This window comes from Amblyomma mixtum, chromosome 3 (assembly GCF_055824585.1).
Source record: "Amblyomma mixtum isolate Tamu chromosome 3, ASM5582458v1, whole genome shotgun sequence".
NCBI classification, from domain to species: Eukaryota; Metazoa; Arthropoda; class Arachnida; order Ixodida; family Ixodidae; genus Amblyomma; species Amblyomma mixtum.
In genome coordinates, this window is record NC_143014.1 from 117,065,705 (window position 1) to 117,091,929 (window position 26,225).

General features: G+C 43.7%; 2 protein-coding genes across 6 annotated transcripts in view; both read left to right on the plus strand.

Annotated features, from left to right (window-relative positions):
* The first annotated feature begins 828 nt into the window (after positions 1 to 828).
* Positions 829 to 18,656, plus strand: eIF2beta (eukaryotic translation initiation factor 2 subunit beta). 2 transcript variants are annotated; one of them, XM_089580893.1, is made up of 9 exons: positions 829 to 994; positions 6,522 to 6,678; positions 8,239 to 8,333; positions 11,783 to 11,975; positions 13,366 to 13,448; positions 14,450 to 14,598; positions 16,557 to 16,613; positions 17,500 to 17,585; positions 18,402 to 18,656. In XM_089580893.1, exons 1-9 carry the CDS (start codon positions 977 to 979, stop codon positions 18,575 to 18,577), a joined length of 1,014 nt encoding a protein of 337 aa, XP_089437019.1. In that variant the 5' UTR covers positions 829 to 976; the 3' UTR covers positions 18,578 to 18,656. The 2 variants fall into 2 exon arrangements, with proteins under 2 accessions (XP_089437019.1, XP_089437020.1); XM_089580894.1 differs by having other exon boundaries at positions 13,369 to 13,448.
* A 5,262-nt stretch (positions 18,657 to 23,918) lies between these two features.
* The window catches only part of LOC149351530 (tyrosine-protein phosphatase non-receptor type 1-like), a 63,427-nt gene continuing 61,120 nt past the window's right edge, over positions 23,919 to 26,225 (plus strand). For 3 of the 4 annotated variants that reach the window (XM_089580897.1, XM_089580895.1, XM_089580896.1), the window contains exons 1-2: positions 23,972 to 24,163; positions 24,695 to 24,791. In XM_089580897.1, the coding sequence (XP_089437023.1) occupies positions 24,107 to 24,163; positions 24,695 to 24,791 (154 nt within the window). In that variant the 5' untranslated portion in view covers positions 23,972 to 24,106. Of the gene's footprint in view, positions 24,164 to 24,694; positions 24,792 to 26,225 lie in introns of all 4 variants that reach the window. The other variant, XM_089580898.1, reaches the window with a different exon arrangement.

The following is a 26,225-nucleotide window of genomic DNA, read 5'->3' on the forward strand; positions in this document are numbered from 1 at the left end:
TGGCATCGATTGGTTGTGTGGTAATTCTAGACAGAAGAATGGGGGTCATGACTGTCCCAGTTTGGGCCTTACGTAGGTTTTTGGCCTGTTGTCTGGTAAGGTCCGGGTGAGGTGCAGGCTAAAGTTTCCGTGCCTCACGGAGCTGATGGGTCATTTCATCGGTAAATGAAATCAAAAGAGCAGTTGTTGAGCACACAAACTAGATAGCGCAGCGCGTCCACAACGCTCCGAAATTAGCTTTTTTTCCACGGGCGATTTGAATCGTTTATATGTGAACGATGGCCTATGGTGCGGTAGCGAAAGAGTTAAGACTTTAGGCTGGAGAGGCGTGCATATCCCCCTCCCCATAGATTTTTAATGAAGGCGCTGGAAGTTACTTGGCGCCGGCTGCAAACACGCTCCCTTCTGAATCCGGCGGTGCTTGCCTTCTTGTACCCCGACCAATACAACCTTAACTGCAGCAAGTGCGGCGAAAGAGCCACGCACGACTACATTCGCAGGAACTGCGCAAAAGATCCACCCCCGTTCTCCCGAGCGGTGGGAGCTCGGACCCGGATTCAAGTACGGGCCATCGAGAGGGCCAGTGAGGTCACCGCCAGCCACGGGCTGGTGGCCATGTAGTACGTCTCTCTTGCAACCTGATCTAAACGCCGAAATAAATGTTTTACAATCCAAGAATCCACCACATACTCTGCAATAACCCATGTAGCACAATCAAAATTAGCGCCATCGTTTACGCTCGATGGCATTGCGCGAAACGCGCGAAATCACCGAAATGTCAGCGCTCCTAACGCCGTCTATGGGCAACCTACAGTCACTGCTCGTGCAATCTCGCAACCAGACCGAAAGTAGCCGGGTCTGGCCGGGTCAAGTGTGCGTGTGAACAGTCCAAGTTGTCGTCGGTGTCGGTCACCTTGCAAAATTCGCATTTCCTTGCCCAAAGCTTGTTGGCTTAGCCGATCTTCACTTCAGCAGCATGGCAGACGACGAAAGTGTGAGACAACCTTGCATCTGTTTACCTGAAGACCGAAGTATTGTTGTGCGAAGTGTGGTAGCTTTCAAACCCCCTCCCCGCCCTGCCGCACGTGAAGATTGCCGCGAATACGATTTTGATCGGGGTGTGGACAGTTAGATATTTTGCCGCGTTTGTTTTGTTGTATGCCTTCTGCTGAAACTGTGCATTGAAAGTCTTGCGCATGAACAAAAGGAAAATTTACATCGTGGTTAGGCTTAGCAGAAGCCTTGCCGCTGTATGGACAATTGCGACGTCTCGAGACATTAAAAATGTTGATTGAGGCTTATTGTAACCCGTTGTGAGGAGACCGTGGTGTTACCATTGACTGATTGTTTTGACATAAACCCAGTAGTTTCCTCGTCGGAAACGTGCAACGTGGTGTTTATTAGCAATATGGCAGCCAAAATTGCAGCATACGTGCCAGTAATAACCCGTTGGCAAGCACGTTGCCGGCGGTGAACTTTACTGGCTTGTATTTAGCAGCAGTACTGTTTCGACACTTTTATGGTGTGCAGAGAACAAAGTCTAAGCAGGATTTACTGCATGTTGTTTACGTTTTACCATCGGGCGGCGTATTGGCTACTAACTGGTGCATTGATAAAAGTGCTTGTGAAGTTGCGTCATGTGCATTGACGCGCTTCTTGACGTAAATCATGTGACGTATTGCTTTACCAAGTTTTCTTGTTGCGGAAACTTTTAGTGTGGCCTCGTTTTAAGTACGGCACCAAGTCTAATTACCGTTACATCTGGATGTGGGACACTCGTGTGAGGTCATTTTTTTTTTCTTTGGGGCAGTGACGCGGCTCCCTAAAAATATTTATTCTTGTGAACAGCAACTGAGACAAGAAAACTTGTAAATCAACTGCAAAAATTGAACAATCTTCATAGACTTGCCATAATAAGTTAAATGTGTAACTTTCTGTTCAGGTTAACAGTATCAGTATCGAGTGCTGAAGTGTGTAAATTATGCAAGGTAATGCCGTTGTTATGGTTATGAAACCCGTTGCAGCTTGTGTTTACGTGTTTTATATTTAATGTGTGTGCTGGTTAAGCCATTTTGGTTGTAAAGACTTGGCAGTCTGGCTTATGTGCTCATTCTTGTTCATTGTTTGTTATCATTGTGATGTACTCTGAACTTGTGGGTGCTGTGTTCTCCGGTATACAGCTCTCTGTTATTAGAATTGAGGTATTAGTTTTTGATGTTCCTCCATGACCACTGACTGAAGCTAGATATGCAGAAATAAAAACTCTGCTGCTGAATGTTGTAGGCTTGCTATCTGGTCGTGGTGGCCGTATTTTGACGGGAATAAGGGATAAAATGCCTGTTTGCTCAAATGTGATTCATGCTAGGCTCTCCAGGTAGTTGCGATGATTTTGGAGCCCTGTACACAAGAAGTGCATAAGAAATGCTGAAAATACATAATTGAAGGGGGAGGCAGGAACAAAATGGTAGTTTGAGTCACTTTGTTACTACGGAAATACACATTACTTCATTGTTTACTCAACCAGTATGGTTGTGGAGTGTGCATTTCGATTATGTCAGCAGGCTCGCTTATGAGTAGTGCACTCATTTCACCCCATTCACACATGTCTGTCAATGAGTGTAAGTGAGTGGATGTGTGTGGGTTGTTTCGCTCTAGATGGTGTTGTAATTTACTGACAAGATGTAATGTCTTGTAGGTTCGTTGTTGCTTAATTGCTTTTGATGGAGGCAAACTTCAAGAAGGCTTATGAGCTGTGCGATATCAGTGCACAGTAGAGGATGCCAGATGGTTGAAATTAATCTGGATCTTTCCACTGCAATGCCCTCTCATAGCCCACATGCAGCTTCGGGATGTTAAACCCCGTGTAGTACATAACATTTCTCGGGGCCAAATTTCATCAAGAGGATTATTTCCTATGAAGAAACAAGCAAGGAGAAAACTGTACAAATGACTGACCTTCTTCGTACAGCAACAGTATAAAAATTAGCTGATGAGTATGACGCAGCTCCAACACTCCATCCGTATGGAGTTGGCACACATACCAAGCAATGATAGCGGAGGGGAGCTGTAACAAAGCTTCCTGGGCTGCAGCAGTAAATCTGCCATCCCCTCCATTGTTAACCAAATAGAAGAAAAACTTTAAAAGGACACTGTTGGTGTGAAGACTATAGCTGAACATCAGTGAGTGGATTTGAGTGAATCGGCATACTATAGAAACATTTGTGAGTCAATGTGCGAGCGACATCTCATGGTGTGAGGTACGGTTTAGATATTGTTTTAATAGTTGATTGCTAATAGTGGATTGATGAAAGCCTAAATGAGGTGGTCGCGAGTGTAAAAACTCACTCGCACATTTATAACGACTGTTAAATTGGCTTCTTAGTTACGCCTGCAGAGTAATGGATCGAAGTGCCCTGTTTTAGTTGCTGGTACACCCATCAAACTTTGATCACAGTTGCTGCAAAAAGCTTTATTTGCTCGTGGTTACTGAGTAGTCCAAAATCAGTTGGTTCATTGCAGTGTTCACACAAACGTGTTCAGGTTGCATTGCTCACTTTCAGGATACGTGCCTAGGCCATGATATTTTATTTTACCATTTGCCCATGTGGTTTTGCTGAGGGTTTCAGTTTTGTGTAGCTTGACAGTAATCTGCCCCTTTTTACTAAAATCGCTAAACTGCTTTTAAGGTTATTGAAGTAGTATTGATAAATACTAGAGCTACTGAGTAGTGGATCTAAAAGAATTTGTCACAAACTCTATGCACGATATCTATGAAACTATAGTAGGCAAAAAGATAAGGTAAGCACAGTCACTTCAAGCTAGTTCACGACAGGAAAAAGAGCGGTATATAATCAAGGAAAAATGATAAGCTATAATGTTTTAGGCAAGAACTGATGCATGGAAGACCATAAATGAAGGTCTTTTTTTGTGGATTTTTAAGTAGGATTATTCTCGTCGTGGGATCGGGAGAGGAGTATTTCATTAATGGGGCAACAGGGATGTCTACGTCTGGTAGCATAACCTGCTGTTCTGGTTAAAATATGTGGGGCATGAGTGTAACCTGCTCACCCAAACTACATTGTTGCTCTGTGCAGTTAGGGGAGCTAGTGCAGTTACTGTAGCCTGCCGCAGTGACTCACTGGCTTTGGCATTCGGCTGCTGATCTCAAGGCTACGGGATTGCATCCCGGCTGCAGCGGCCGCATTTCGATGGAGGCGAAATGCAAAAAACGGTCGTGTGTTGTGCAATGTCAGTGCATGTTGAAGAGAACCCCGTGTGGTTTTAATTAATCCGGGCCTCTTCACTACACACCCTCATAGCCTGTGTATCTCTTTGGGATGTTAAACCTTGCATAACACATCCTTACCCGGTGCAGTTACAAGCTGTAACTAAGGTTCATGGAGTTTCACAACTACCATGATGTGCAAAACTTCCTAGGCCAAGGAGTCTGACTGTAGAGCATGTGCCCAGTGCAGTGACACAATCATGCCTGTAACTTGCTAGTTTTCAGATATTGTTTACAAGCCTGGTGCAGACAAATTTGCACTGTTCTGTCAACATCACTGCATGACCATACTCCAGTCACTGATGCTTTTGCCTGGGAACTTTTGCAACAGGTGGTGCAGCATTGTAGTGGGTTGCCGTACTTCATGTGGCTGGTACCATGCTGCTTGACATTGATGACTTTTGTCTTTAGAATGCAGGCTATGAAAACATTTCATCTGGCCAAATGGTTGTGAAATGTAGAAATGGAAGTTTCCCAAGTGTATTGTGACACTTATCTCTTTGGGCCCCCTGGTTAATTACGTTTCATGGCTGTAGCTCTGCCCTTCACATTTTAGAGAGTATAAAGTAACGTAGTTAATCATTTCAAGAGACCAATTTAGTGGCCATCTGGTAATGTTGGTGGAGGTTTGCTGTGCTGATAATATTCTGCAGTTATCTGTAAACTAGTGTTGATGTGCTTTCAAGCTTACATTTGAATGGAGTACTTATTTCCTTATTCGGCTGTGGCAAACATGCTATCATTCAGCGGTTATGTTTTTTTGATACAGCAGAATATGAAAACAAAGGCTTAGCATTGGCACTGCGTGCTGTACTGGGATTCTTATATGCATACACTTGCTGATGCAACATGAACATTCTTAAGTAAAAAAATATGGCAACCCCCTTTGAAATGGGTACCATATTCTTCAGACCAATTTTCGTCATTCCTGCTTTGTTCTTCTCGGTTATCATTAGAACTATGGTTTGATTTGTGCATTCCTCGACTCAAACTTTGTTGTGGGGTGCTAAAGAGCTTGGCACTTGTATTGTTAAGTTTTAGATTCTTAATGCTCATATGCAAAATGAGACACTGCACTCTTGTGGAAATACTGGGCTGGAGTGGGTACTCTGCATGTCGAAGAAATGTGGCACATGCATTTTATTGACTTGACATTTTGTTTCTAGCTTATATTTGCACATCTTATTGGAGTGGAAGCACCTGCATATGGCTTTGCATACCTTTGCACTAAAAGTGCTGTACAGTTCTGCTAAGTATTCACTGTCATACACAATGCTGACACAAATGTCTCAGAATTATTTGAACACTCCACAGTGACAGACAAGAAATGTGAACAGGCTCTTTGATACGTCGAATTACTTGTTGCTTATTTGCGTAATCATGGTGGCCCATCAACACCCAGTAGTGTGCAGTGAATGCTCATGAGTTAACACGTGTTATTTATTTAGTAGGTGTATAGAGCTCTGGCATAGACAAGCTTAGCTTATCTGCTGGTACAAAATTGCAGCCTTTATTTTAACCTTGGTAGCTGCTGGGTAGGGCATTCTGTAATTGCTAATCTGGGGAATAAAGAATTCTGGGGAAGATTTTTCATGCAAGAGCATAATTGATTAGCTGAAATTTAAATCATACGGAAGTTGTTTTATTGGAAGTAAAGAATGTATTCTCTTCTGAAGTGTGTATGGTCATTAGAAAAAAAATGCCGAAGACAGTTTGGAAATTCTAGAGTGTGCTTGGCGAAAGCCTTGTGGTCAGCCCACTGCCGCTTCCCCAACCGCTTGGCTCGGAATCACTGGGCCGCTTCGGAGCCATGCGTCTCACTCACTCGACTGCAATGAGACGTCTGGCGAAGGAGCGGCGATGTAGCTGCCGGCGCGCGCGCTTGTTCTACTGCTACTGTGTGACGTCATGGTTGCTATGCACAGCTGCACCCCTCACTGGCGCGCCGGTTGCTAAGGAGGGGAGGAGGTTGCGCTTTTACTTTCTTCTTTCTAAGCTCCTGCTTCATTGCTTTCGCAGCTTAAAGGGTGTCCACTGCTGGTTACAACTGCGACGGCGACGCCGCGAAATGCAGAAATGGGCGCCTAAGAGCTGCGCTCTAAAATATGTTGATTAGCTTAGTAAAATGATCACATTGATCAAGCTCATCTTGTCATGCAGGAGAGTTTTAGAAAGATTGTTTAGACAGGTGATCTTTTGGACAGCATAACAGAACAGAACATTTGTTGTTTTTCAGATTTTTGACCCATCCTTGAAAAAGAAGAAAAAGAAGAAGAAGACTCCATTTGACCCGAGCGCACTGGAAGATAGCAGCACAGGCGATGCGGCTCAAGCTGAGAATGGCATTGAAAAGGAGGATGCTGAGAAAGAGAACCGTGAAGATAAGGACGAGGGTAAGATTGTTGGGGTCATCTTCGAACACTTGTTATGCATGTCTTGAAAAATTTGTGTTTCATGGTAGCCAGTGCATTAGCTTGCCGCAAAAAATTCCTTCACAGCAAAAAAGTAGACTGTTGTTGAAACTTTTCTTGTTTCCTAAACAAGAAGCTGATTACCAGAAAAAATTATGAGCTCTATAATTTTGATACCTGGCTTGTTAATTTGGAGGACAGGTTTAATAGAAGTATGGGAGAGACTTCTGTCTTGCAATGGGCGTGGTGAGGCTGATGATTATTTTAATAAAGCCAAACACTAAAAAGTTGATTTCATGTACTTTTGTGATCAGCTAGCTAGCGGAGTAATGCAGGGTGCTGCAGACCGTGGCGCAGTGTTACCAACTGCTGTTTTTTTTAAGTGGTATGCGACTGTAATTTACCTTACCTGCACAAAAATAGCACAAAGAGGGGGGGGGGGGGGGGGGGTTGAGGCCTCAGGAGAATTTAAAAAAAAATATTGCGATTATAATTCAATCTAAAACTGTTCTGGCCAACCAGTATACAGCTGATGCCTTCCACTTATCCTCCTATGCAGCAGCAGCAGTCACCGTCATCACCGTGCCACCACTATTCGGTGCTTCGAGCTGCCCAGTCGTGCGCCCGTTTGCCATTTTTTCCTTTCTAGACCTTCCAGTTTTTCTGATTGCCTGGGAGACTCCCAAATTTTCACGCACAGTCCCGATTGTATGGACACGCTCTTTAATCTCCCGAAAATTGCCCCCGACGTTGTTTAGAATATTTTTAATTTTTTTAACGTTTCGCTGCATGCTGGATAGGTTTAACCGTATTTGTTGTCTTGCTGAAGCCAATGTGACTTTAGGTACCACACCTGATTTTCAGAACTTCGAAAATTGGGACTCTTCGGGATTTTATGTCAAGCCACCTGCTTTCGGGAGGGCCTAATGCATGTTTATGACCAGTGAAATCCGAAAGTTTGTTTTCGAAATAAACCGTGTGTTTCTGGCGCTGATCTAGGGCGCGGGAGCTGTCATGTTAATTTTTTTTTTTTTTTTGTGTATTGTTATGAGCTTTTACAGCTTGTTCTTGGGCTGTTCGCTGGTTTCCTCGTGATTGTTAACGAGAACAGCTCAGAACGGCTCACAACAGAAATGCTGTTAGCTCTTTTTACATCTGATGATCTGTGCGGCTGTCGTTTTGAGTAGAGAATGGGTATAAATTTGCTGAAAAGTCAACATTACCTGCAGTTTAATTTAAGGCAGAATTTTTCCTTTATATCCAGTTTTTTTCAGTGTATAGTTAATGCGAGGCACTTTCAGTGGCCCTTGAGGTTCTGACTAGCATTCATGAAACCCCCATTGTGTTCCATGGCCGCTGACTCAGTTGGCATTAAAAATGCCCTTGTGGCAGGGGTATTACTCATTGGTCTATGACCATGGCTATCTGTGAAAAAGGAGGAGAGAAAGAAAGCAAAAACAAGTTGATAGGATAAAATAGCCTCGAAAACGCAGCTTCCACTCTGGTCCTCACAGAGCAAGTATGCCATGTTTCTTCACGCAGACCCAACACTGGACTTGGACGACTTTTCTGGACTGAAGAAGAAGAAGAAGAAAAAGAAGCCCTTTAGCCTAGAGGATATGGATGCTGCTCTTCCAGTAAGGAACCTTGCAATTTTTCAGTGATCTACAGTAAAGTTCAACTTTTATATATCTAATATGAAGATGACAAATTATTGGCTAAGTCGAACTCTCCTGAAATGTCCTTACAAATGCATGAAATTTCTAGTTTATATAATGAAGTAGATTGTAGGATGGTGTGAATATTGGAACATTTCGAGTATCGAAGTGATTAATGCAGTATTCGATTTGGGCTTCGAAGCCAACAGCAGTATTCGAGAACTTCGAATATTTTTGAAGTTCGTGAATTTAGAAAAAGAAGCTGCTTGGAGAAGCAGTCGATGGTGTTATGCTCACTTTGACACTTTCACGTGATCGTACCATACTGGGCGTCAGCACTCGTGACCATGGTATGGTGGCCACGTTCACAATCTCTGCCTTCGAAGGCTGCACTGTTCGGCATGTTGCCGATGGGCGCTTGCAAAGCCCAGAGGTGAAAGCGAGCCCGCTGTGTGAAAGGCCCCAATGACAAAGATGACAAAAAATGAGATATGAATGCAGAACTACCAACATGACCGAGGGCGAGTGCTCTGTTGGCGTTGGCTTTCATGTAGTTGCGGTGCCACTGGAAACCAAATTCGAAGCAGGCCATGCCTTATTGTTTGTGCCCTTCAACAGCTGAAATTAAAGGTATCTTGAGGAGAAATTGAAGTTTGCTTGTACCAATAGAATACCAGCTCCTAACCACAAAAGGACCACTCTTACTGAAAACAAAGCTGTTGCAGAGCAAGAACTAATATACACATACTGCCGCCACAGGCCAGTCTCGCAGGTACAAGCGCGATGACGAAATAGTCGAAAAACACAACAGATCTCGGAGGCTGAAAAACGTGCATGAAGGTTGTGTGTTTAATCGATATTGAAGTATATAAGTTTTGTTTCAAAACCCCTCGTGCACTGCTTTTATCATGTGAGGAAGGTGGGAAAAAAGACAACCTGAATGAACCTATACTTGGCGGTGCAACAGGTGTTTCAATATGCGTTAGTGCTTCATGGCTATGCGTTTTGTGTGCCCGAGTGGTTCCTTTTTGGACGCGCCTCGATTTACAAGTGAGGAGCAGCAGAGGACCTCCAAGTGCCCCTCAAAGTGCTCTTCAGACTAAGTTCATGCAGCGGCAGGCACCTGCAACGAGGAAAATACCTATGAATAGCTAATGTTGCATGAGCCTCCTCGTTAGCAAATGCACTGTTCAGCAAGTTCACTTCATCAGTCTGTCAAGATGCTGGGCTGCATAACCAGTGCTACAATTATTATTATTGCAGAATTTAAATCTGTCCATATATACCAAGTCTCATTCATCACTTGTGACGGTGGCTCGGTGGTGGCAGCTTCCCCACCAGTAGCTTGGCTTGCTGCCGGTGCTGCCGGTGCTGCCGACTCCTCGGCGCTCGGACTATCCCGCGAGACCCACCGCATCAGCCCTCAAAAGCATCGCACGCTGTGTGGGGCTGAGGTTGGTGAAGTACAGGCTGCTGTTCTTTGTTAGAACTTCGTTGTTGGAATTAGGAGCGGGATCCATTGTAACGCTGGTGCAAGCATAAACGAAGTGATGGTAGCGACGGCTGATAGAAGCCTTCACTGTTCGGCTGGCAGTAGTTTCCTTTTTAGCTGCTGCTAGGCTGCACCGCTTGGTGCCAGCAATCACGGAGTCCTTGTTTACGTCAGTTTTTGGCTATTTGTCATCAGAAAGGCCAGAGTGGCAGGAAAATGTTTTCAACTTTGAATCCAAATCTCTTGGCAAGAAATGCATGCTGCTGGACGAGCGGCAATAAAGCCACGAAATGCTAAACTATAAGATTTTGCTAACAAAAAAAAATTTAGTAGAGTTGTCCTCAGTGCCCCTTTAAGTGAGTGGTGAAACGCCAGTAAGTGTGGGTACTGCGGTGAGAAAGACGGGACTGCAAAGCATTTTGATGCGGGTGCACAGTCTTCACTTTGAAGAGCACCACCATTTTCTTGTGCTCATGATCTTGGTGTAGGGGTACACCTCCCGTGCTTCTTCATTTTCCGTGTTTAGATGAAAGGACTCACATAAGAATTTCCATTTAAGCCTGCTTTTCATGGATAGGTGCACCTGTGCCTTTGCGCAGTAGCGCATGTGCGCGAGGGTGAGGGCGGCTCGCATCTCCTTGTGCTGGCCCATGCTGCCGACGCGCCTCTTGTCTGTAGTAGTGCAACTTGCAATGTTACGAGGTTGGTCTATGCCAGGGGTCCTCAGACTGCGTTTCGCGGGCTGGTTTTGTGTGTTCTGCATGCATCCACACTGGCCTGTCGCCCCTTTCCGGTGCGCTACTGGCGGGTGTGCGCGAAGCAGACACAGTACCTGGTTTGTTACAACTCATTTCTGAGTGTTAGCTTTTCCTCGGTTTCGTGCCGTCAGCGTGTGTGTCATCCACAGCAGACCTTGGCAGCACGCCAAGACGCTGAGTGTTAGTAACGGCTCCTCGTATTCATGCAGCCCCCCGCGACTACGTGGGCAGCTGTAGTCGTGTGCGGCTGCGAAAAAGTGTGTCTAGGTGATGAATTGTGCGGTGTTTACCGGCTCGCTTCCACTGGCGGTCATTGGCGGTCACTTTCTCGTGCGAACATTTGCACACGTGCATCATAATCCGGAACTACCAAACTGTTTGTTGTTTTGTTTGCCACTAGTCAGCAGGGCCGCACGCGAGGGCGCCACTTTATCGCTTGTTATCTCCATTTGCCTCTGACTGCTGGCTTTGTGATTGTATCGTTGCGTTTTTATTGCTTTGAGCTGTGTATGCACCGCCATGCCATCCCGCGGGGAACTACGTAACGTGGGGCGGGGTGGGAGAGACTATGTGTCATATTTGAGTCAACTGTTTTGTTGGCCAACGAGGGGTGCGAGATGAGAGGTTTACGTATAGGCGGAATATACAGTATGTATTGCGCGTTATGACCTTTGTAGAGTTTTTTAGGAGATGTTCTGAAAATTTTTGCGTAATTGCGCGCCCCCTTTTTGGAAGCCCTAGTTTAAAGAAAAAAAATTGCGCAAATTATGAGTGTAAACACGGTACTTACAAAAGTGATTGAAACAGCGAGAAAAAAGCACATGTGGTTCATCCACAACAACATCGACCAGTTGTGGCGCTTGTGATAGCCGATTGAGAGGGGAATTCCTTGCTACCTGTTGAAGGCTGTTTGGGGTTGTATGCGGCGATAAAGTTTGAGAACCCCTGGCCTGCGCAAAAGCCAACCCCAGAAATCGCTGGTACCAGCCTGTGGTTTCATTTCTTTATGTAATAAAATAGGTGTTGCTGTCAGAGGGGTGCTCATAGATCATGCAGTTGATGCAGCTTTACCGAGGTGCCGTTCTGGCAAAGGTGGTGCCATCGTTTGAGGTTGTGTTCAGTATGGTGGCGTGTTGGTTTTGACCCGCACTTGTACTGAAGTGAGTGGATGTGTGCAGGAGGCCGAGCCTAAGGAGGAATCGTCCTTTGTGGTGGATGATGACAGGGATGAGGAACGGGATGGGGCTTTGGATGATGACTTAGACTTCAACCTTCCCAAGAAGAAAAAGAAAAAGAAGAAGATCACATTTGATGCAGTTGATGCAGAAGGTGGCGCAGCTGGAGATGAGGAAAATGATGATGCAACGTTTGGTGAGTGCATTTTACCGTGAAATTTTGCCATGTAATGTGCTTCCTTTGTGAAAAATATACAGCCCAAGAGGCTTGCTTCTAAGCTTTGGAGGGGTGAGTACGTGAGCTCATTTGAGAAGTTTAGAACACTGAGGACACAAAGTAGGTCATATAGCAAGGCCCAGAAACCTGCCAGGTAGGCTGTGAATTTTTTACAAAGGCTGGGGTGCTTCCTTTTCAGCATATATGGATGCTTACGCAGTGTGTTCTTTTCTCGGCAGTGTTCCTTTTTGGCATCTGGGAGCATTAAAACCAGTTACTGTGAGAAGCTAAAAATGCCTAAAAAATATCTGAAGGTGGAGCCCGTGAGGTATTTGAATAAATAAATAAATAATACAAGCAAGGGGTAGTTTTGAAATTTTAGGGGGGGGGGGTCACTGCTTTCAGCATGAACTTTCGTATCTTTTGTTGTATTTTATTTTTCTTCTTAGTAATGCTTCCAGACTTGGTGGATAAAGTTTCAGCATTATATCTGAAAAACTTTTTCTACAAGTTCTTTCTCTTCTGTACCTTGTGGAAAGGCTGCCGACAAGAAAAATCATGGTAGAAGACTACTTCAACCTTCATTAGCTTTGTGAATGTTTGTGATGTGTCCAACAATCTTGTTTTTTTTTCCTCAACACAAAATTCTTGTTTGTCTTTTTTGGTGTAGTTGTAGACATGTACAGTGTGAAGAAAATGTCATACCGAGAACTCTCAATTCATCAACCTCTAAAAATAAAATTTTCGTCACATTTTATGTGGTTCAAGGAGTGAAACAAAACAAATGTGCTCAAAATAGACCAAACAGTCAGGAGAAAGTCAGCTTCACAAGGTGTGCAACATCCCAGAAAAGCAGTAGAGATGTGCGAATATTTTAAATTTTAAATACGAATTGAATATATTTGGTATCGTGTTCACATTCGATTCGAGAAATAGTATTCGAAATTTCTGATTGCACGAAAATTCATGAATATTCGGCATTGACTGAATACCACCGACTTTCATTAATCTCACTGTGGCAAGACCACACTATCTGGACAGATTATCCGAAAATTGAGTTTAAAGTGTCAGGAGAGCCATAGAAAAGCATCATCTTTGCTTCGTTTTTCGTCATTTATTTTGTGGATCACTTGCATTTGGGATGTTGCTAGGCTTGGACCTCATGCAAAGTTCCGCAAGTTGGCTTTTCCATATACCACACAATGAAAACAAGATGCCGACCACTTGCTTTGAACAATGTCAATGCGAAAGCACACAGTTTCTTGCTTTCTTTTTCACAAATTTTTTCTTGTAATAAACTTTAAAAATAATCTATTGCTTACATGTTATTCATTATTTGCGTGTCTGTGTGCATTTCTGTCCTTTTTAGCAGATGATATGGACACCAAGTCGAGCACAACCAGCAGTTCCAACACGTGGTCTGGAAGTGATAGAGATTACACATACGATGAGGTAAGCTTTATGCTGTAGGTCTGAATTTTGCTCATATAATTTTTTTAGCTGTTTTATGGGGGTAGCAGCTTTCAGAGGTGAAATTTTTCATTTTTTTGCGCAGAGCGATTTAATTTGGCACGTATATTGGGAAGCGCACTGAATGAGTAAATACAAATTTTCACTCATATATCTTCAGTAGTTTTGACATTAAAAATTTTTGCTTCATTGTTGTGTACCACACTTGCAGAAAGCCTGGTCTGGCAACAAAACATGGTAGGAGCCTAGAGGCGCTCTTGAAGGCGCACTAAAGAGGATTCTGAGCTCATCTTTTTACTGCAGGAACTTGACCTGCATGCTCCGAGCATTCTGTTGGTGTCTATTTTAGTCTGAGAATTCAAACTTTTAGACTCCACAAACTCCGAAATATCGGTCGTGAAAATGTACACGTTCCTCTGAGGTGCGCGACGGTTCCTCAGTGAAGTCTGAAATATCGCACTAGTCCGAATTACTGGAGTCCGAAAAAATCGGTCGGCTACTGTGTTACATTCTAACAACAAAGACTTTCACTGAAAACAGCTTTTTATAAGCTAGAAAAGGCAAGAAAAAGATGCAGGTATTGCTAGCACCAACTAAACTGCAATGTGTCCACACAGTTTTTTATGTGCGGCTCTCAAAGGCTATGCTACACTGCATTTACTCCAAAATGGTGATCACACAGCCTTTTTTTTTGTGTGTGCGTGTTGCGTGCGGGTGTGTGTGCGTGTCAGGAGTTTGAATCGAGTGATGGAAAAACTTTTGAGTGCAATTTTCTCAGCAAAGTGTCCTTTGCTTTTGGACAGACATTAACATTCCCAGAAAGAGTCATAAAATGATTTTTGCTGGAACGAGTATTGGATGGTATTGACTGTTTTATTGTCTGAGAACTACTGTCTTCAGGATGTGCACCTTATTTCACCTGAATTGTTGATGTAGTCTGTCCTGAAGTGAGCCTTGTTTTGTGCAACCTTTTTTTCTCCCAGCTTTTGCAGCGGGTGTTCAACATTATGAGGGAAAAGAACCCAGACATGGTGGCGGGTGAAAAAAAGAAACTAGTGATGCGGCCACCCCAGGTGCTGAAAGTGGGCACCAAGAAGTCCTCTTTTGCCAACTTCCTTGAGATCTGCAAAATGTAAGCAGGCCGAGGCTTTGTCAGTTTTTCTCATGTAGTTGGTTTTGTGAGCACAGTGAGGAGCCCCTTTAAAATGGAATAAATTGCATGAAATATTGTGGGTAATACGGAAGTATTTTAGTTCAATAGCCATCTTGTGTATTTTTTTTCCATCCTGTGTATTTTTTTTTTCTTCAGTGGGAAAATGTGTTTGTCAGGGACCACCTCAATGCCTGTAAATAGCGGTCTACTGGAAAATTTCCAGGATGTTTGTACAGTCTGGAGAGAACAGTTGTCAAAAATGGTGCGGTAGTGTGCAAGGAAATGCATTGACACAAAAGAGCTTACTTGCATGGCAGTGTGCCTACAGTATAGGCATTGCTGTGCCGTGTCAGCTCATGCATTTCATTATTGGTTACACATCTAACACCCACATTCATAGCACTTGTACTATCGCCTTCACAACTCTTTTAGCGTAAGCTCTGCCACCTCGTTTTGGTCAACTATGATGTGCTTGAAAACTCGTTTGCGGAAGTTCGCATGGGGCTCCTCAAAGGGGTGCTGAGTCAAGATGTCACCAGCAGGGCAAGTGGTTGTGGAAAAAAGTAACCTATTGCATGGTGATTACAATCTGCGCACCTCTTACTTGTGCGCAATGACAGGCCTGACGCCGATAGCAGGGCCCCTGTCATTAGGCCAAAAAAGCCTGGCCTTTTCTGCCTTTTTCATTGGAATCCTTGGGCTCTGCAGCAATGCCAGGCTTCTCATGATTGTTGTCTACAAAGTGGCTGCAGTAAAATGAAGCCACATCTAGCAGGCGCCAATGTCAGGCGCCAATGTTCCATATTGTCCATATTGCATATTCTCCGCAGCTTCTCATCTCTCCTAAAATAGTAGCATGGCATATCTTGTCCGACAACATTACTTCCGCGCCCCTGCACGCTGTAGTACCTTGGCTTTCTCCAGCATTGTTCTAGCTGCTTTACACATTGAAGTAGAAAATGACAAGACGCAGGCTGAGAACCATGAGGCATGGACATGACACAGCTGGAAAAATGGACTACACAGCAAGGCAAAAGTGCAGCAAATGTGCCAGTTCGTATTGCCTGTGTGGGAAATGGTTGGTGATGGGCAGGGACAAGCCTTTCAGAGCTTTCAGAGGTGGCCGCTAGGCACAGCGGTTCAAGAAATTTTGTTAATATAATTACTTTTCGCTAGTTTCTGATCAAAAGTAGTGTTGCTTTGCTCATTTATCAGTGCCACAGCTACCATGTGGGTCGTTAATCAGGGTGGTAAAAGTTTTGTTCGCAGTCTGTTTAAAATAGGAGAAATGGAATGCAACATGAAGGTTTTGACGACAGTCCAGACTTATAAAGACAAGGCATTTTCTGTAGTGGCTTTCTTTGATTGTTACGATTTATTTCTAAATTGCTCTTGGTTGCATCAGGTCTGAGCTTAATAGTTGAGGAACAAAGTTCACAGTTTAGAATAACCTAATACTGCTTGTTTGCTGGTTCTGCACAGTGTTTCATAATGAGTGTTTACATGTGTGTAATTGTAAAGAAAGTGCTGTAGCTCTTTTGATGTTTCTGCTTGTTAATGAGATACATTATGCATCAGGGCTAAGAAATACATTTAATATCTTCATGTAAGAGTAAATTATATCATTGATGAGGCTTTTGATGTCGTAAGTGAAAGACTCCTGTGGGGCATGCGGAAACTAACTGGTGGAGCTCCTGGTATTGAGGCCGGCACAGCGCTTTTATGCAGCATATATGGCCAATGTGCTATCTGCCAATGATTTCACCTCAAAATATAGTTCTGTTTCATCTACTTATGCCACTGTCAGTACTCATGCCAAGTATTCATGGCCTGTTCAGTTTTTATCTCTGTATGTATGTGCCTGCGTGTGTGTGCGGTGTGGTGTGGTAACATGACATGGACAATGACGTTTTTTAATTCCTTGCTTTTGTCCGCAGGTTGCATCGTCAGCCCAAGCATGTGCAAGCATTTTTACTAGCTGAATTGGGAACAAGGTCAGTGTACACAGTTATTTTTTGTATGAAAATACAGCAAAATCTCGTTGATCAACCCCCATTAATTGCATAATCCGGATAATTAGAACTGCTGGCACAGTCCCGGCCAAAACCCATGTAAGTTTACGGTGTCGGACGCTCTCTGATTTAGACGCTATGGGTCTCGCACTGGTTAATTCGAATGAGCTCCCAAATGGAGGCCTCATCTAGGAATGCCTGGTATGGCATGTGGTCATCGAAATAGCCCTACTCACACCTGAATTAATTCTGCAGAGTTGCCCGCGCAGCTCTGACATGCATGTAGTGGCAGGTGTGCCGAAAAATGGATGTTCCTGTCTCCGAGAATTAACCAGCCGTGTGGTTCCGGTATCACTTTCCTTAGTTTCACGCTAGCTTGCGGCGAGGACGACTGTGAGCCGTGCATCAGCCAGCCAGTTGCGTGCAGTTTCGGACTCTTCCCTCACTTCCATCTGCATGGTCCTTCCATTGCATCGAAACTGCGGGCTTGTTACGTATCATTCGCTGCTTGTACAGCGTTACACGAGAATTGTATTTATTCAAACGAGGTGTCATTTTTTGTGCGGGTTCAAGAATTGCAAACGACTTGATCAGACTGGTCAGTGGTGTAAATGGTGTAACTGAAATTAAAGTACTGAAACCTTTTTAGTTATAAGTTTCTGTAATGATTCTCTTCTTATTGCCACTGCTATGCCAAGCTAAGATAATAGCAGTGTTTAAATTAAAATGTTCATGAAGTCTGCTTCATATTATTTTGAATGTGTTAGCAAATTTGTGCTGCCAGCCTCTTATCGAAATTTCAGCAAGAATGAGTATTTCAGGTGCAATGTAGCTGTTGTCTTTTGTGACTCTTCACAATATCTTGCAGTGGATCCGTGGATGCGAACAACCAGCTCATCATCAAGGGGAGGTTCCAGCAGAAGCAGATAGAAAATGTGCTCAGGAGATATATAAGTAAGTATGTCCTTTGCAGAACTTGTATTCAGGCTAGCTTCTAGAAACAGATTGAATGCATCAGGTGATCACTTTCATGTTACAAAAACTTGTAACGGAAACATTGGAATGCATTTAACAGAAACATCGGAAGTTTTGAGCTGTAGTCAGCCAACTAATAATGAATGTGGTTATCACCTGACGTTTGTTACGTCTTGGAGTTGGTAGTAAGTGGCAGAGGCATAACTTATTGGACTTGGGTAGGGCGAACTTCCATAGTGGCTTTTATGCGACATGCACAAACTACCATCCACACAACAAAGTTTTGGCACTGGTTGGCGCGTTTTTGTTTTACTTTCCATTTCTGTGATGGCTAGGAAATAATGCCAGCAGTGCATGCATAGAGATCAACTTCGCGGAACCTCAGCGGAATCTGAGATTGGGAGTTGTAGTCCTAGTGAACTAGAATGGTTACACTGCTAATTTTCCCAATGATCAACACCACACACACACACACACACACAAAAAAGAAACATTCCCCTATGTATTCCTCAGTTTCAGGGACTGTTGGCTTTCTTCATAGAACAATTTAGTATGCATGTTTCGTTGGCACACTTGCCAGGAACCAAGTGTGCATATGCATCGTGCATGAGCAGCTAGCACCCGGCAGCAGTGGTAATGGTTTAGTAAACCTCTGCAGTGGTGTGCTTTGAAATAGTTGCTAAGATTCAACTTTTACTGTGCATGCTTTGTAGACTATTAATTTGAGTCTGTGGAAGATGCTATTTTTGGTTCTGTATTGCACCTCAATCCTTTCTATTGCTTTTGTTTATCCAGAGGAGTATGTGACGTGCCATACCTGCCGGTCTCCAGACACCATCTTACAGAAGGACACACGACTCTTCTTCCTCCAGTGCGAAAAATGTGGCTCACGGTGTTCAGTTGTGAGCATCAAATCGGGTTTCCAGGCTGTTACGGGAAAGCGTGCAGCCATTCGAGCCAAGACTGCCTGAGAAGTCTGTCTGCCCCCCTGCATGTCTGCCTAATAAAAAAATTCTTTTTTTTAACCTTCGAGAGAGAAGAGCATCAGAATTGAGGCTGGTTTCATGGTAAACATAGTTCACATGAAGCTCACATTTTACATTTTGCTAGAAGCTGCATTATCTGTTTGTAAACACTATACAAATTCATCACAAAAAGAAGTGTCGATGTCAGTTGTGTAGGCTGTCTGTTTAAAGGCAAGCAAAACTTGAAAAGGTTGGCTTGTGAATGTTGCCAATAAGCAAACAGGCATTTTTCAGTGTTGAAAAATCTATTACATTAACAAGTTACTGTTAGAAGTACAAGAAATTAAAAGAATGTATTCAGCTCAAGTACAGGCCTCGCCAGGTTTAGTAAAAGCAGCTTATCTCGTGAAAGCATGCAGAGGATGTGCTAGACCTGGCTCTCGCTGTGCACATGCCTCGCTCACCGTGAATACCTTCAGTTTGTGCTAGATGGTGTACCAAACACTACATGGCCAAGCACTCGAGTGGCGTTTAGTTGAGGTCTGTGGATGCTAGGGATGGTTGCGGTGCATATACGTATTGGGAAAAAATCCGCTGTAGTCTGTAAAGCATAGCAAGTGTATATCCCCCCCCGTCAAAAGTATACAGCCCAAGGGGTTTGCTTGAGAGGCATGCAGCATGCCTTATGCATCCTCGGGTACCGTGACCTCGCGAAAGAGAAATGGCTTCGAGTCTTAAAACCTCCCAAGTTTTGGACTGCTAGATGTGCTGGGACTCGGGAGCCCCGCTAAACAGCTTAGGAGCAGACCTCTTAGGCTGTATACAGGGGCTGTACCTGTCAGGTAAACTGCTGTTGCAGAGGATAACTTGATAGTAATGAGCGGTGAAAATAAGCTCAATGTATGAAGGGTAATACAGTTTGCATACCACTGTGTATGTTTGCTACCGCAAGTGGTTATTTTAACTAGGTGCGATAAATTTTATATGTGCGGAATCTGCAAATGAAGCAAATATGTCCCATAATTGTGCATGGATTCAGTTCATGCGCTGCAATGACTGATTATTAGGGAATGGTACAAAAGGTAATCTCGCATGTTGGTCGATTTTGATCCATATTGGGTGGGATGACCAACTATGAAAGACATGAAGGCTGGCAGTGCAAAACAGCAAAAGTGTGCTGCAGAGGTGGGGATCTGAAGCATTACTGAGAAGAGGCTACAAAAGATTGCATGGTCCTGTCCTGCATTCGTTGTGTGGCAGTTTTGAGACATTCCTGAAGATGGCAACTTTTAATTGTTGGGTCAGTTTATTAACTTAAAACTCCCCTATAAGGGCATTGCATAAGGAGTGCGTTTCTACACAAGCACCGTAAATACGGTGGCAAATAATCATTGTACGAAGTGGTCAGTTATAAGTGGAGCAGTGTTGTCGCCTGGAAGGGCATTCCGACTTGTGGCAGTTCGGAACATAAAGGGAGGCACTGTAAGTGGTCCAAGTAGGCGTGCACGCGAACTGGAAGTGAATAGCTATTGGATGAGGTATGCATGATGCTGCTGTGGTGTATGGTGCTTGATGATGTGAGTTCAATGAATTCTGGCCCATTTCGGTTTTGAATATCAAGCTTGAACAAATGCAGCTGTGCTGAAATAATGTGGCACAAGTGAACGGGATCCATCTTAAGTTGGTTCTTGTGGAGGTTACCTGTAAATTGCTGTTTTGTGTCAGTATGAATGCGATGTCTTTAATGGAGACTGAAGCTATACTAAAGATGTAGTGTTGACCTTTTGTTATGTGAGGGGTCAAATTTAACCCACTTTTAGGCCATTTAGCACTGACCGTCTGCATCTGCATTTTGACAAGATAAACGTTTTCCAATCCAAACTGGGGTAGCTTTCAATGTCTGTAGATGAGCACAGTATACATTTTAACCTATTTTTTATGGTGCTGCCAGCTCATGAGTAAAAAGAAACGCTTTTTTTTATAGCCTCTAGAGTTATTTGATGACAGTGGTATCAAGAGCAGCTTAAGTTCACACTGCTCAGAGTTTGGAACATGCGAGTTTTTACATGGATGCCATCAGCTCAGCTTCTCGGGCATGCCTGGTGTCTTCATTTCACGTTTTTGGCATCAAAACCTTGGGCGACAGAAAAAAAAATGCTATGTGTTCACAGGTACTAGCATACTAGGCTTGCACGTCAATCTGTGCATCAATAGACAACCTACATGTGGTTTCAATTGCTGCTGGATGGCCACCCAGCTGAAAAAAAAGCAATTGGTGCAAATGGGCTTTCCAATTGGAACTAACTGGACTCAATGGGACAGTCAATTGGGTTCACAAATCTAGCTGGGCAGTTCACTTGATTCCAATTGGACAATCCAATTGGAACATCCAACTAATTCCAAATGGATACAATTGGAACCCTAATTGGATCGTCTAATTGGTTTTTTAGGTTCTAGCCGAATAGTGTAATTGTTGTGTAAGTGGTGAAAGTGTGCCAACCCAGGCAAAAAAAAAAGAAGCCAATTGGGATCAAATGGACTCAATAGGTCAGCCAATTGAACTCGTGAATCCAATTGAGTAATCCCATTGAGAGGTCCGATTGTTCCAATTGGCTCCAACAAGATCTCCCAATCGGAAGCCAATGATTTTCATGACTGAGATCTGCATATTGGCAGCTGAATCTTCTGAATTGTTTTCATCATTTCGACCACCTGTGCAGTCATGATTAAATACAATAACTTCATTCACAGGACCAGCACCACTGGCTTCAGGAGGAGGGTCCAATGAATGGTGTATGTAAGGCCGAAGAAGAGTTGTGGACATAGACTGAATGCTCTGGTTTTGTGCCACCACATCTGGCTTTTAGTGTTCCTATGGCTTGTGTGTCGTGCATGCTTGCCTGTGGCCCACTTCAAGCTGCCACTTCTGTTGGAAGCCAACAGTTATTCACCGATTCTTATAGGCTCCAAATGGTACAATTGGGAATTTCCCCATTGGACCACGGTGATTTTTTTCACCTGGGCAGCTAATCAATGGGAACAGATTCAGGCAGCGAAGAAACAGGGTATGCAGGAAGAACAAAAATGAAGCGTTGCGTAGGCACCAAACACCCCCCATGCAGCTTGCCAATAAAAAAGTGCCACTGGTGCTCCTCTACTTGACAGGAAGCATGTGCCAACTACGAGTGTGAAACATGCCGTGTTCCGTTCTGCTTCCCAGTGCTTTGCACCTTTTCAAAGAGGAAACTGATGCTTTCAACATGCAGAGACATATAGGTTCAAGAGAGCCAAGGTGGCAATTTCCAGTACTTTTTCATGTTTCTCTGAATATATCACCGGGGCCATTTTTGTCCCACATTTTCAGAGAAGCCATGGCGCTCGGGGGACGTATTTGACCTACTTTTTTTTAATGCTGCTCATATATGTGTGAGGTTGAGAATTGTGCTGAAAGTATTCGTTTGCTCTTCCGAATTGACCAGGCTACAATTTCTCCAAAATTTTTGTGCTGAACTTATAGCACTTATATAAGGTCAAGTACTGATGGAGATGCACCATGTGTTGCAAAAGGTTCCAGGAAAAAGTGCCCATAACAGGAGGGTTCAAAGCCGTATCAAGATAGTGACCACTGTCACTCGTTCTATTGCTATTAAGAGATGTCAAGGGGGAACGTTGCTAGTGTTCTAAGGATATTAAAGGGGCACCGCAATGCTTTCCTCATGTGCCAGTTAATCTTATGAAATAGATTTGTCATGCGTTCCAGAGACCAATGCAAAAAGAATTATTTCAATTACAGCATGCAAACGAAAGTTATACCACTGAGAAAATTCGAGAACGCGTTTCACTAGCCCATTTCACTCGCCTGCAGTGCTAAGATTGTGCGCTCGCTGTGATTCTTAATTGGTAGGATTGTATCGGATTGGTAGGCTAGCATCGGTCCCCCCTCCAACCCCCCCAACCCCGCTTCCTGTCCGGCTTGAAAATTGGTTATTGAGGAAAGAAAATGGCCCAGCAATTGTCTCGCATATCGGTCGATGCCCGAACTGCGCCGTATGGGAAGGGAGGAAGTTGGGAGTGAAAGAAGAGAGAAACCCAGGTAGCACCAAACATTAGAGACAGTGTTATAAAAATGTTATGTAAGTTGCAGTAATGTTACATGTTGCATTGTAACTTTACATTAACATTAAAAATTAACGTATAATGTTAAGTTACATAGGAAATGTTACTTTCACGTTCTAAACAAACATTGTTTTAATATAATCTTCTAAGTTTTATTAAAATGTTAGAGTCATAACTATAAAACAACATTGCAAATATATTTAGAGCACTGATTTCCAGACCATTTCTCGTTGTTAGTAGAGTAAAGATGTTTTTAAACTAACAGTACTTTGTAACCACCCCTCTTAGATAGTACTTGCCATAGATTGCATGAACAGCCCCATTATTTTGTTACAAAATTTTGGTTATTACCCATTCACCACTATCACTCATGGGACATCCCGCAGTAGTGAGTATATAAGCACGACTGCATGATGTCCGTTCGGAGGTGAGTGAATACGATCGTTGCATGTTGTGCTGTATAGCGGAGCTGAAGTATCGCCATCGTTGCTGGTTCTTGCAACGTGTTGTAGGTTGTGTGCCGTCACAACTGGCGGGCTTGCATGCTTGTGCGGGGCTGCTTCACTATTTTCAAGAATGTTCCATTTATGTTGTTTACATGTTTCACGAATGTTCGCGGGGAAGGTTATTCCAACATTTATATGTAACATTTCAAAAACGTTGGAAGAAAAGGACAAAACGTAAAGCTAAAGGGCCCAGCCATGGTCCAGCCTAATCCAGCTGCCCCTGCGCACTTAGCCTTTTCTGCGACATAGCATAGTCCGCGAGAACGTATCTGTTAGAATATATCGTGGAATATATAATTGAAATTCGCGCGGGTTCACCAAGGTAAGGCAGTGTGGCCAGAGTGGGCATTTTTGTCTCCTTTTTCTTTATATTGCACTGCCGCAGTAAAAATTGGAATTTGATGGTCATTACTCATGGTGCTTGTACCCTAATTTTTCAGCTTTGTCTTTCGCACGGTTCGCATTAACTGTTAGTAAGGTTTGCGTCTAGTGTTTTTCATAAACACGCACAGTGCTACGTGGCTGTCTTCAGTGATTGCGGTGTAATGTAAGTTATTTGATACTACTAATTTAATAACCAATTGTCTTGAGCATGGAGTCTCTTAATGATCCTGACGATCTTGAATTGCTTGAGTTGAGCAACTCTGCCATTGACCATGATTGGCGCTGCCGGCGCTTGTGTAGTCCGTGAAGGCATAAAAAAAAAAAAAAAAAACACCACGGTGCTCTCGGGGGGCTCGCTCAGCTCGTTCGCTGGCTCGCTCTCGTGCGCTGCTTCCATGGCGATGTTCCTTGTGAGCTAAGGCTGGGAGCTTGTTCTAACGTAGATGTTAGCTTGAACGATGCTCATTGCAGGTGGGTATGTCGTGATCATCGTGTGTCGCAGATAACGTGCCAGAGAAGTCTGTTCAAGATGGAACAGGAATTTCAAGAAATTGATTCCAAAAACTCCTGGAATTCTGTCTACCAGGTAAGTTGCTTTACCGCCGAGGTAGCGCCTGCCGCGATTCTTTTCTATTGCTGTAGTTACGTCGCGCGGATTTTCCTTTGTAACGTCCCTCCGTTCTGCTCCTACGTAACAGCATTTAAAGTTATGTTTTATAAATCGAAGGCTAGTAATGTTTCGTGTCATTGGTTAGAAACTGGCATAGGGGTTAGGCCTACGGTCTGTTAACAATGTAATGCTTGGAACCCACGCACGGTCGAAGCAGCGATCGTAAGTGGCAATTGAACGGACCTTTTTCCGTTCATCACCTGCTTAGCCTATTTCATAAAGGAACTAGAAGCATGTGATGAACGCGTAACAGGGTTCGGTCACTGCTAGCGTGAATAACCAGAGAAACCGGCAGTGGTCGCGGAGCGCAGCTGTCTCGGCATTGACTGATAGTAACGCCGGTCGTGTTCTTTGCTTTGGCGTTTCTGTGCGTCTTTCATTATTTTTGTACCCACTTATGTTTTCGAATTTTTTCTCACATGCGACAAACTGCTTTTTTTGTTACAGAAGATTAGGCACAAGTCCAACAGCTACGACTACACGTGTAAAGACGCAAGACGAATGGATAACAAGAGCTTAAATCGATATCGAGACGTAAATCCATGTGAGTAAGATGGCGAACTGCAATTTTTTTGTGGCATGGCCTGACAAATATGGCCTGACAGACGTATATGTCCTGGCGATTCTATTCTTTGCAGCTCCTTGAGCTTGTAGATTGCACCAGCGATTTGTGCTCAGATACAAGTTAAAAGAAAAAAAAAAAGCTACACTATCATTTGGCAGTGAGAAGAGGGATAGGGAGCACAGACTCGTTGCTTAGACAGCAAGCGTTCGCGTTGTCTGGTGACTGCTTCCAGCGTAGTACGTGTAATTTGTTGCGTGTAACTTAATTTGGTGTGGCTTGTGTAGCTTTTTCGTCACCATATATCATGCCTTTTGGGAAGTAGCTATGTTTTACGAACATGTCGCTGTTGACCCAGTATTAAAGGTTGAAAGCTGCGAGGTTTCGCACACTTTTAATGTGCGTTTGAGGGAGGGGCCTTGGGGCTAAACTAGATCTTGATGACATGAGTCTACATTAGCGGGATGCATTTGCACTCATGGAGGAACTCTGGCATTTGTTTTTAGTCGGCGCCATTACTGCCTGCTAATTGGGCAACATTATAAAATATTTATTCACTGTTGTTGTCTATGCGTGAACAGTGCAGTGAGATAGCCTTTGCCCGTGATGCTTGTGTGTATTTTTAGTGAATTATATCATTGCTTCTGTTAAAAGGTGGATGTAATGCTGCACCTTGCACATCTTGTAAAGGTGTTGTCACACAAGGCCAACAGGTTGTGTCTGATGTACTGCGCTGACGCCAACAGTCATCCAACTGTCAGCGTCGGCGTCGTCGTTTGCAAGACCACTGTTTGCCAGTGGTTTAACAACTCTGTCGCACTAGCAAATCACCTTGCGAGACCTCGTGCCAACTCGATGTCCTCTTGCTCTTCCGTTGTCGCGCCCTATTGCAAAGTACACCACTGTTAGGATTCAGTATTGCAGTGTTGTGCTTGGTTATGGGTGCTGGGCACTGGCTGTGGCACTGAGTATTGGGTGACACTGGTTGCTGCTGCAGAAGAGCAGGGCTCACTGATATAAACAAAATTACAACCACATAAGAACTGGCAAAGAAGAAAAATCAGTAACGGGAAAGAAAATGAAAAGTTTACTCTAAGTGCACTCTTAATGTTCCAGGGGTATTGACAAAAAAAAAAAAATCACTGAAGGGACAGTGTGATACTAGGCCGGTCTTCCACTTTTTTGCTCTTTGTCGTTTGATTAACCCCGGTTTTGTTACCCAGTTTATGATTGCTGTTTTGATGTGCACTACCTGCCAATTTTTTCTCTGTTTCCAGTGCCTTGCATATCCCTTTGTATGCCACTTCTTTCAAATCTTGGCATTGATAATTTTTGTTTCACACCTCAGGTCATTTAAGGAGCTATCTTTTACTATTGAGATAAGCACCACCTCTTTTTGAATGGAAACGCTGCCGC

Excerpts from the sequence above, each read along its gene's own strand:
- eIF2beta (XM_089580893.1), top strand. Across the intron at positions 8,334-11,782 it reads ATATGGATGCTGCTCTTCCA|GAGGCCGAGCCTAAGGAGGA; the intron begins GTAAGGAACCTT and ends GGATGTGTGCAG. Across the intron at positions 11,976-13,365 it reads AAATGATGATGCAACGTTTG|CAGATGATATGGACACCAAG; the intron begins GTGAGTGCATTT and ends TGTCCTTTTTAG.